The sequence below is a fragment of the Aedes aegypti genome, chromosome 2 (genome assembly GCF_002204515.2).
Source record: "Aedes aegypti strain LVP_AGWG chromosome 2, AaegL5.0 Primary Assembly, whole genome shotgun sequence".
In the NCBI taxonomy this organism is placed as follows: domain Eukaryota; kingdom Metazoa; phylum Arthropoda; class Insecta; order Diptera; family Culicidae; genus Aedes; species Aedes aegypti.
Window position 1 is genome coordinate 305,001,327 of NC_035108.1, and position 12,190 is coordinate 305,013,516.

Consider the following 12,190-nt stretch of genomic DNA (forward strand, 5'->3'; position numbering starts at 1 on the left):
AGTCTGCTAACCACAAAAGCAAACCTCTCTGCCATGCCTTTCCCCCAATCCATACACTCCCACATGAACTGACGTGGATGCAGTGGAATATACGGTCTACGTGGGAGTCAGTTCAATGCATCATCAATTCCTCCCCCTTCCCCTCATTGGTCTGCATTCTGACGTGGCAGGTGCCATTGTTGCCTAAAAATAGAAGATCACCAGCACTTATACACTGAGGATGCCTGTTAGTCCCAAGCAGTCATTCGGTTGGTTCCTTGTGTAAGTGCAGCTGATCTGGCGATACTGGAGTGCATCCACGGGCGGCCAATCAAGCTCAAGCTCAAGCTCAAGCTCAAGTATTTGTCATTTGATGGCTCTCCCCGGTATTAACTCGAAATTGTCAAACATGTCGAATGTGACAATTATACAGTTATGGGCAGTGTGGGGTGACTGCAAGTTATGTTCAATCTGTATAGCCTTTGGTTGAAGACAATGTAAACCATGATGTAAACTGTCTTCTTGTTTCACATCGGACCCATTAGGCGACATTACGTTGTCAAACAACGCTTATTCCATCATCTTCATAACCACAACTCATAGTTTATTTATTTCCTTGTATCAGTACATCTCAATTTCGGCGAAAGTATATCCTCTCTGTTGGAACAAAAGCTCATCAAATCGATTTCCCCTTTCGAAAAGTGCACTCCACCCGAGCTTTTATTCACAATGTCATTACTCTTCGAACCGAGTTTCGTTATCAACTTCCTAGTGAGCTACTTCTCAGTTGTCGCGCGGCTCAATTATGTCACCGTCTTGAACTGCTGGGACTTGAAAGGTCGTTGGCAGTCGTGAGCCACGAAGCAGCTAAACTCTGACTTGTTGTATTATCAATTGCAGATAATAGAGATTTGATTGCTAATCTGTCCAGTGTCGTGAAGTTCGTTCATTTAGTCGATCTTAACGATGCAACGTTGGATTTGGAACAGCAAGCTGAACGGATAGTTTCGAGAAATCAAATTAACTTGGGGGTGTTCATAGAGTATGGATGTCCTATGAGTAGACAAATGATTGTTGAGGTAGTATGCTCTTTTGATTTTAATTTATGTTTGATAAATTCTCATTTTTTTCATGGAAAGTGTGCCAGCAGAAGATGTTTCACTTCAACTACTCACTGGGTGATGCTGGACAGGTATGTTAATAGTTCAGTATTTACGGCAATGGAAGACATTGATCTGTACGTGGATGCTGAAGTGAAGATACTCGGAAGGCAGAATGAGACGGAACTTAATCTGTACGACGTGTACAACAATGGATTATCACTAGGAGGAAAAGTCAAAGTTTCGTTCGACCGTGAAGTTCATGAAGATCTAAACGGAAAAGTTGTGATTGGGGAGAGTGCACTTGCATCTAAATTGAAATACCAAAATCGAGATGATTTGTCCGATATAACATTTAAAATTGCAATGGTATCGCAGTCGTTTCCCCATACAAATGGTGGTTTCGGCCACATTTTGGAGTTTTTCGAATCGTACAAACAACCAGAAGCGGATGTTGCCGCTCGTATTGGATACATGTTGCTGAAAGCAATCCAAGAAACATTAAATTTCCGGTAAGTTTTTAACCATTTCTCGTTCTGCTTATTTATATGGTCAAAATACCTAAAATATATTTCTACATCAATTACTTTACATATTGGGTTTCGTGGATTGAATGATGAGTATTATGAGAAGAAGAAAACGTATTTTTTTACTATTAAATCGTCTTTTTTTCCTATAACATAAATTTCACGAAAAAAAAACTCGACGAAGTGAAAAAATTGAAAACCCATTCAAAACTGATTTTGAAAAGTTTGGGATACGGAATAAAACTCTTGCATCAAGAATTGTAAAAATTACATTTAATATAACACAACTGGTTAAAAGGCAGCGTTAAGAGCGGAAATAGTTCAAGTTCAACACACTACAGTGCAGTAGGTATAGTTAAAAATATCCAAGATATGTAAAATCAGAGCAGCAACTTGTTTTGCGATTTATTTAAATTTAAATTTTGATTCAAACTTTTTTGTTTGATGAAATTTGTGGCTGCGCTCTTCTGAAAACTTTTATAAAATGTTATTTTGAACAACTTTGTTGAAGACACTTATGATCTTACTTTTCATTTGAGCTAAGTAAATTGATTTTTAAAGTTTTGACTTAGGGTGGACCCAAAAAAAAACAGTTTTTTTTGGTCTAACTCTTTTTTTAGTTTTAAGTGAATGTGGTCTTCAGAAGAGTTACAGAGGAAGTATAGATACCGTAAAACGGGATAACTTTGATAGTATTTTCGAAGAAAATTTGAATATTTATGCATGCTGTTTGAAAGAATTATAATTTATTTTTTTAAAACAAGTACTGGCATCCTAGCTATCGATTTAAGTCAATAGATTGCCAAAAGATTTATTTTGAATGGATATATAATTTTTCATATTATCGAAAGTTGGTTTTCTGTTTTGGGGTAACTTTGATAATGGAAGGGCAGCAAACGCTTTGGCAAGCATTCCTCTCGATAAATCTGCCCGTTTATGGTGCCGGTTGTAACGAATGGCTTGCTGCTCCGTCCGCATTCGCAGATCGCCTGCCACAACAGCTACTTCTTCACGAATTTGTCCATCTTTGTCTTCCGGAATTGTTCTGAAATCTCCATGCGGGACGTACCGACAAAAAAAAACTCGAGGCCGGGGATTCGTTTGGTGTCCACCGTTGATGTATGTCTCGTCGCCCATGACGAGACAGCCTGGCTTGAACAGCCACTCACGGTATAGCTTCCGCGCACGCAATTTGGCCACCGTATTTTGCTTGTTAGTCCGGTTTGGCGCCCTCGTGGTCTTAAAAACACGTAGCCCAGCTCGCTTCATGGTCTACTGGACCACTTTGTCGAATTGAACTATTTGGCCACATCTCGGGTGGAAAGGTTCACTTTATCTTCTGCGCCTTCTCTGGGTATTCCGTTTTCGATTTTTGGCTGCTTCAAGCGCCGCTCGATGGTCTTCGTCTCCTGGAACAACTTCACAACGCGTGACACGGTGGAATGGTCTTTTTGCCGATCCATCTGTGCGACTGACCAGGATTATCGATCACCGCGCCCAAGATTTGCTGACGTAGCTCTTTTTGTTTCGAAAGCATCTTGAAAACTAAACTAAAAACTTACTCGACAGATCGCAATAAAATTTTGCTCAAATAAACATAACACTCTAAACTAGTATTTCCCAAAAATTTCATTAATTTTTACACACGCGATAAAAGTTACACCCAAATCAAAGTGTCGCATTTTTTCCAAGTCCAATCTTTATCATATCGTGCTCATATCAATATTTCGTTTATAAAACAGAATCGACTTCGAACACTACAGGCAAACACCACAAAATGAGTCAGAGAAAAGCTTTTATGAGGCTGTTCAGGATCGAAAGGTAGATTTATCTATTTTTGGAGTGGCGAGTAATCATATGGCGGATCTAACTTGCTTGCAGAGCTTTATGGCCTATCGGTATATTTGATTCGTGATTAACGTGACACCTTCTAAGCAAATGGAAGTAATATGCATTTTTTTCAGATCAAGTTTCATTTTCCGCACACCTATAACTAACAGCCTAACGAACAATATTTTTACTCAGCCATTTGCAAAGGAAACATGGTTAACAGTAGCGCTGACAGTTATGCTTGGAGCCGTGGCAGTAAAGATCAACTTTTTCGCGGAAGAACACCTGGAGCAGGATAACGAGTATCATGAACATTACTCGCTGTATACCATGTTTATGGAAACGTTGGCCAGCTTCTGCCAGGAGGGATGTGAGTTCATCAACCGAAGTTCACCCGGACGGTTATCTCAGATGATGCTGTTCGTCTGCTCGTTAGTGGTGTTTAACTATTACAGCTCGGGAATCTTCTCCATTTTGATGCAAGGACCACAAAAGTCCAACATTAAGACCTTGACTCAATTGGCCGATAGTCGACTCCAGGTTGGAATTGATGGCACTGTCGATGTAGAGGAATTCTTCATGGTAAGTAGATTAGTTGAATTTATTATGTCTTCAATGTTTGAATCTACTTACAGAGATCAACACATTCTGACATTCAGCAATTGGTGGAGAAGAAAGATTTGAGAGAAAATTTCAATTTGGACCCAGCTTATGGAATATATCAAGTACGAAGTGGAACCCTCGCATATCACTGTGACAGAATGGTTGCGTACAACGTTATTCGCGATTCGTACGACTTCAGCGAGATGTGTGACCTCAACGAAATCGAAGTAATGCCTCCTCAGGGGGTAGGTCTTCTCATTCGAAAAGATTCCCCTTTCCGCGAACTGCTAAACATCAGGTTTATAGAATTACAAACCTTTAAGTGAAGGGTATTACTCATCAAGTCTATTTTCAGACTAGCACGGCTTCGCGAAACGGGAGCATTCAGTCGATTTTCTAATCTGTGGATTACCAAGAAACCGGAATGTCTGGTTACAAGTGTGGTTTCCAGTGTCAGCATGGAGGGAGCTTTTCCCATATTTTTGCTGTTGATTGCTGGCACGATCGCTGCATTCATGGCATTTGCTCTGGAGAATGGGCTTTTCCGCGCTAGCGGACGTCACTTTGGGTCGAGTGCTTCTCTTGAATGAAGGGGTGATTATCATGATTTTGAAGACGAATGTAGTTGTTCAAAGGAATAAATAAACAGACAAGCAAATTAGGATCAAACAAGACAGTTCTCAATGGGAACTGCAATTTGTGCAATTTGCGACTTTAAGAAAAAAAAAAATCTTGTTGCATTTTGTTTAGAATGTCATCTGACTTCCTGATAGTCGGCTTGGGTGGGAAGAAGGCTAAGCAAATGAGTAATCGGGGTCATGCAGGCGCGGTCACTCAGAATTATGTAGTTGTTGGATGGGCAGACAAGATGGACTCACAGGTGACCCCTAATTTATGGTGCGATGCGCAGTGCTGTAGCGTGCAGTTGGCCAGGTTGGTACCCGCCAAGGGCGCCAGCCTAAAGGGGGCGTCAAAATGTGTGAATCACTTGATAAAATCGTTGATTGAAGATGCTTATCAAATAAGGGCTTCTTATTAATAACAATTTCAAAAAGAAATTAGATTATGAAAATAAGAAAAAAATAAGTTTGAATTTCAGATAATTACACATAAATTAAGTTTGTTAATGAGAAGAAGCAAAGAATTTTAATATTCAGATTGGTATATATGCTGGAAGTTAGACTGCATGTTTTGATCACTCGACTTATTAATTAAAATTACAAGAATGACCTTCCCACATACTACTCTTCATGAAGATGACAGGCAAAATTAAAAATCTCTTAAGCCTTGATGAAAGCTTCAGCATAATGACTAAATTCGTAAAACAGATTTTTTTTTATAAAATACTGAACAATAATCTAACATTATCCTTAGCATGATCTACGAAGCTCTGAGCAGAATTTCGACAAAAAAATGGGCGAGATTCTCACAAAAGCAAGGACAGGATTCTATGCAGAGCTTTTGCTTTATCTTGACCAGTCTTTCACTTAATTATAGGTGAGATTTTGACAGAATATTGTGTATTTTTTGAAAACTTTGACTTTTTTTCAACTATTTTACAATAAAACTTTTAGAGAATATCTTGCTATGACATTCGGATCCTATTTCTGGCAAAAGCTCCTAAATTCTTTCCAGTTCTTCAGGGCAAAAAAATTTTAAATTCTACCTGAAAACAAATAGTTGTGTAGGAGAATTTCTTTAAAAAATAAAATGTTGTTCACCAAAATTTGCAACGAAAAACTTTGTTTGAAACATTTAGTAGATTCAGTTGATTTGTTTCTAGCCATATTAACTGTAAATTACTTCGGAATTTTTTAAAGCATCTTTCAGATAACATTTAAAAGTTCTCAGATAATTTTCATTAAAAAAAAAGAATATACATATTTTCTAACAGAAGTTTAGTCAGTAATTTAATGTGTTCTAAAATTAAGAAAGTATTTTAACTATTTATGATACTTTTGATGATTTTCTTAAAAATTCTTGCAGCTCAAAATTTAAAAAAAAACTATTTTAAGATATGTTTCGATAAGCTTTGTCTAAGGGGCGCTAAAATGGAGGTTCGCCAAGAGCGCCATGAGCCCACGCTACGGCTCTGGCGATGCGTTCCGTGCCTAGGAATAAATGGTTTGGGGGATCTAAATAAAACCAAACTGCCAACGGAGCCTTAGGGGTACCAGGGCGCCCTCCACAGTATAGAGCCCTCCCTGTGCTACCCGGAACAATGGTGCAAGGGACTTTGTGTTTCTCCGAGATAATCGGCTGCCCTTCTTCAATACGAAATACGTCTGATGTTCGGTATCTTCTTCTTTCTTTCTGGCATTACGTCCCCACTAGGACAGAGCCTGCTTCTCAGCTTAGTGTTCTTATGAGCACTTCCACAGTTATTAACTGAGAGCTTGCTGTGCCAATGACCATTTTTGCATGCGTATATCGTGTGGCAGGTACGAAGATACTCTATGCCCAGGGAAGTCGAGAAAATTTCCAATCCGAAAAGATTCTCGACCGGTGGGATTCGAACCCACGACCCTCAGCTTGGTCTTGTTGAATAGCTGCGCGTTTACCGCTACGGCTATCTGGGCCCCATGTGCTGTTCGGTATACTTGTTTGAAATCATCCGTTGGGGATGGTTCATCACCACATGATTTCAAACGAGTTGTCGTACACTGCGTAACAAAAGGCCTCCCGCTGATTGTGGGCAGTATTGCCAATGCTCATTACATCATCTGGGGCAGCTCAGATATCAATTTGAGAGGCTCCAGACTGATGGAATACCTAACTAGTACAGACCTTGGATTACTTAACATAGGCAATCGCCCAACCTTCATGGTAAAGCCTGTCCACGTTAAATTTCGGACACCCAAATAATGGCAGCAAAAAAAAGTTACTCATAATTCAACAAAAACAATTGTTTATTTCAGAATAAAAGAGTTATATCTACAAAATAAACAGTTGACAAGGATGTTAATCCTTCTTTCTGTAAAATTCTCGAACTTTCTGTGGTACACCACAGACAGGCGCAGACTTTGCGTTTTTGGAATCCCCAGTCAACAAACTGGGAACTCTACACTGAATTAATTGCGACCAAATTTCAAGGGTATTCTCCGTCCATTGAAAATCCAAGTGATTTGGATGTTGCCGTTGATACTACAACATCCTACATTATGGAAGCTTTTGAAGAAGCATGTCCTCTGTGGTCTGTAAAGACTACAAAAGGGACCCCATGGTGGAATTCCGATCTAACTAGACTCAGGAAACAATGTAGAAGGAGTTAGAACAGAAGCCGTTCAGCTGGATTAGAGTCGTTCAAGTTGGCTCGCAAGGCTTACAAAAAGGCTCTTCGTTCTGCTGAACGATCCGGCTTGAAAAACCTTTGTACAAATGTTTCCAATTTGAGTGAAGTCAGTCGACTGAACAAAATCTAAGGATTTCCAAGTGAACGAAATTCAATGGTGACTTTACTTCTTCTGATGAATCACATACTTCCCAGATGTGTGGACATAGCATCTACGAATGAACCAAATGTCTTTTCATGTAGTTACGAGTCTCTGGCTTCGGCTCGCACAATCGTGACTACTGAATCGATTCAATGGGCACCTTTCAAATCTCCAGGAGCGGATAATATTTTTCCTGTTCTGCTCCAAAAGGGATTTGAGTTTATCAAACATGTTTTGAAAAAGCTAACACCTATCTATCTTTGATAGTTGGTATGTGCATAAGCACCCTATTCAACCTGATGCAAAGTGCTCCTCAGGTAGTCGAGAGTTGGTGTCGCCGATAAGGCCTCTCGGTTAACCCGAATAAAACACCTATTATTCTTTTTACGAAAAGACAAAACCGCGATGAAATTCGACCTATACGTCTTTTTGGCATTGAGATTAACGTGACTGATCAAGTAAAGTATGTCGGAGTCATTCTAGATTCCAAACTTTCATGGACACCTCACATTGATTTCAGAGTCAAAAAAGCTTGCATGGCCTTCGGTCAATGCCGGCGAACCTTTGGTAAAACTTGGGGCCTCAAACCCAAGTATATCAAATGGATTTACACAACAGTTGTTCGTCCAATATTGGCATATGGATGTCTTGTATGGTGGCAAAAGGGCGAAGTGATAACAATCCAATCAAAATTGGGCCATCTCCAAAGGATGTGCTTGATGGCGATGTCTGGTGCGTTCTCTACAACTCCCACAGCAGCGCTTGAGGCCCTTTTCGACGTTGCGCCACTACACATACATCTTAAACAAGAAGCACTTTCTTGCTCTTACCGTTTATGGGTACTGGATACATTTACCACACAATTCCCTTCACGGTAAGAGTGGACGTCTGATTATTTGGAAAGAAGTATATTAAACAATATAGTCATCAGTGTAACATGATGGCTCCCTTCTTGAAGGCAGAGCTAGTGCAGGTGTATATTCTCGTGAGTTAAGGCTGAATCGGTTTTAGTCACTTGGTAGAAACTGATCCTTTTTTCAGGCGGAAATATTTGCTCCTATGTGTGCAATCAGCACTTCAACAGCGCGTAATGGATAAACTACTTCTGTTCAGATAGGGAAAGTGTACCAGTTATGGCCATAGTGGTTCCCTATTTGGCCATATGCAAAATTTGGATAGCTTCTACATTTTTAATTTTTTTTGAATGTTTTAACATCAAGATATAAGCTATATCTTACTGCTAAAACACAAAAAAAAATTTCAAAATGTTAAAACATCCAAGTTATTACGTATGGCGAAATAGGGAACCACTATGGCCATAACTGGTACACCTACCCTAGTCAGGCTGCTATAAAAGCTCTTACTTCGGCCAACTCAAGGTCGAAGCTTGTTACCCAAGCAGCACATATTGTTACAAGTAGCTCACAGCAACGGCTACTTAACATATTCAATAGTTACAATATGATACATTTGCAACATGAAAAAATACTGCTATGTAACCGAAAAAGCGCAAAAAGTCGAGCCTTATGTAACTTGTTTGTTCGTTACATAAGAAGTTTACAAGCGACTGCTATGTAATTTGTTGATTACGCATGGGTTTTCCTCCGACAAAATAGATTAAACGGCGTTGAAGTTGTTGTTACTTTCTGACAGTTTTGGATCCGAACAACCATTTTAATATTGAATGTCAATAAAAGTAATACGTATGATTTTCGAACGCGTAATTATGCACAAGTAGGGTAGGTGTACCAGTTATGGCCATAGTGGTTCCCTATTTCGCCATACGTAATAACTTGGATGTTTTAACATTTTGAAATTTTTTTTTTGTGTTTTAGCAGTAAGATATAGCTTATATCTTGATGTTAAAACATTCAAAAAAAATTAAAAATGTAGAAGCTATCCAAATTTTGCATATGGCCAAATAGGGAACCACTATGGCCATAACTGGTACACTTTCCCTACATAATAGATTTAACATGCCGATTTGAATTTGTGGTGAAATCAATCATTTTACTTGCTCAAAATTGACGCGCTCAGAAAATAGATAGTAATTTTATATTGAATAACACATGATACCTGGATTGTTGAGATATTATTCCATTAGAACTGACACAAAAAAAATGGATATTGACACTGTTACTCAAAACAGCAGTGTTTTTTTTATTTTAATTTGATTGTTTGTGAAGATTGTGATTCCAAAATCACGTTGTTTCGTGTCCCGCAGTTGGATTTTCTGGGTTGCCTATCATAAATCGCCATTTAATTTCATCTTGCTGCAGAAACACTTCCGAATAACTGTTTGAGGACAGCCAATCTAAAATGATGAAAACTATTAAAAAGCAATTAGACAGGCTGCAAATTGTAAATTCAACAATTTTAATTAATCACTGGTAAAATATCTATGAAAACAATAACTAGTCATATAATAGTAAAGTTCTTATATAAAAATTTACAATACGTATAAAAAATGTTGACATGTAGTGTCCACTGTCAGCAAGTTACTTGTTTGTTACACATTAGTTACCCAGAAATCTTATGTTATTTTGAAACTGATGTGTAACTATACTGAAACTGCCAATAAATTACACTGCTGTCAATAGGGGAAGGGGTATTAAAATGAACACCTAAACGATATCGTCTTGCTTATAATCGGAAAACGATGAATTTGCGATAAATCATCAAATAATGTACAAAAATCCCCTATGCCAATTGACTGGAACATTTCAAAAGTATGAAAATTAAATGCTCCGTCCAAGAAAGCACATGGTTTGTGACGTGCTCAAATTTCTCAAAAAGCTCGAAAGAAAGTAAATTCAAGCGTGTGCTATAATAAGGGCGCAAGTCGCATGATCGATTTCTTTTCATCGATCCTCTCTTCTGTGAATAAAGGTGACAAGATGCGGGTTTGTTAACAATTTTTCACTACAAGACGCTAGGAAGTAATGCAATCTTGCGTCCTGAGGTGAAACAACGAATTGAATTTAGAAATTGATCAATTTGTGCCAATATTAGGGACTGAGGATAATATGCCCATGATAAGGAAAATAGCGATTTAGATGTGAAAAACATGCTTTTTTTATTATAATCTCTCGAATTATGTTCTCTATCAAATAGTAGAAACATCATCCATCCATTTGAATATTTCTGGGGTTAATAAATCAATTAAAAAAAATGCGTGCTTATGGTTATTAACCACGTAGTCATTTCTTGGGGGAGGGGAGAGATTCTACCCAATGACCACGGTCCATACAAATTGTAAATTTTGTGTATGGACAAATGACTACTAGGAGGAAGGTGGGTCTAAAATTGGGAAAAAATAACCGCGTGGTTAATGGTAGCCCCTTGTGCATTTCTGTGCTATCACTTCAATAGGGCCTAACTAACATGGGTTATTTCTCTTCATCGATTATGCATATATAATGCATACCTACAAGCGTTTGTTCTGATGTTATTGTTCAATAATAGATACATGCTGATTACTTGTAAGGTTCTAATTTGCACGTTACTTCAGCGTGGCATTACGTTTGGTAGAATTTGAATTGAACAACTGTTTTGGTTTTATGAAATAGGCGGGTTGGGGGTTTTGCCCCCACGAGTTGATTGAAGTTTTGGTCCTTCGATAAGTTTTTCAAGGACAAATTTAACATATTTATTGCACGTAATACAAACTATGACAGTGCATAAGTGGACCCTGTGGGAGTTGGAATCCCAGAACAAATTTTAACAAAGAAGACAGCCACTGACTGCTGTCGTCTAAAAGTAATTAAGCTTAACAAAACACAATCATTAACGGGATTGATTGTTTAACGAGAAACTTGCGACGATCGACGCGCCACAATAATTCGTGGACGAAGGGTATTAGAACTAAGTTGGAGATGTTGATTTCGAAATTTTGAAGTAAACATCACCTCCAAACACTAGCGATTTTGGGGTAGAATTTTGACGTTTGATTACAAATTGTCTAGAGGACCCAAACACTTTAACGTTCAAGGATCCGTCATCGTAATCATCGAAACTGCAACAGCCATTTTTTCTGTTCAAAACTGAAATTTACTCGTCGAAAATGTGTTCACTGTGTTTCGGTTGGAGAATAAAATACAGTGAACACATGAATATATTCATGATTGTGAACGAAAAAACTGCTTTTGAAAATTATCGGGTTGATGACGGATCCTACCCCCTTAAACGAATTCTCGTCATTCCGTGCCATCGGCTCAAAGATTGGCGTTCCCCACAAAAGTAGTAAAGAGAACATTACAAATGTAACTCGATATCTTCGCAGAAATTGTCCTTCATTTAAATATTAATTTGTTTATTAATTATAACTACAGTATTGGACAAAACATTTGCAACTTTTTCGATTTTCCATACAAAATGATCAACTTTGGTAAGCTAGATCTCAGTTATTTATGAACCGATTTGAATTAAATTTTCACAGAACAGCAGATATATCTTGAATTTTAACATATATTTTTGTATATTTTTTCCAATCACGAGTTTATAAGTTATAACGGATTAACTAAAGTGTAATTTTCGACGAAAAATTCAAAACAATTTATCTCAAAATCTGATAGCTCCACACAAAATTTGTTTTCAGCAAACTTGTTCATCTCGTTAACAGGTATAACTTTGCTGAAGATACCATGAAGCTATTCCTTCAAAATATTTAGTTATGTCATCTATAAAAAATCGTCAAAAAATTCACTTTAGTCAAACC

At 38.1% G+C, this 12,190-nt stretch overlaps 1 protein-coding gene across 1 annotated transcript; it reads left to right on the top strand.

Moving 5' to 3' along the window:
• The first annotated feature begins 460 nt into the window (after positions 1 to 460).
• Positions 461 to 4,872, top strand: LOC5573857. Its single transcript, XM_001654838.2, has 7 exons — positions 461 to 817; positions 880 to 1,058; positions 1,119 to 1,591; positions 3,349 to 3,504; positions 3,571 to 4,018; positions 4,072 to 4,337; positions 4,395 to 4,872. Exons 1-7 carry the CDS (start codon positions 709 to 711, stop codon positions 4,627 to 4,629), a joined length of 1,866 nt encoding a protein of 621 aa, XP_001654888.2. The 5' UTR covers positions 461 to 708; the 3' UTR covers positions 4,630 to 4,872.
• The last annotated feature ends 7,318 nt before the right edge of the window (positions 4,873 to 12,190 follow it).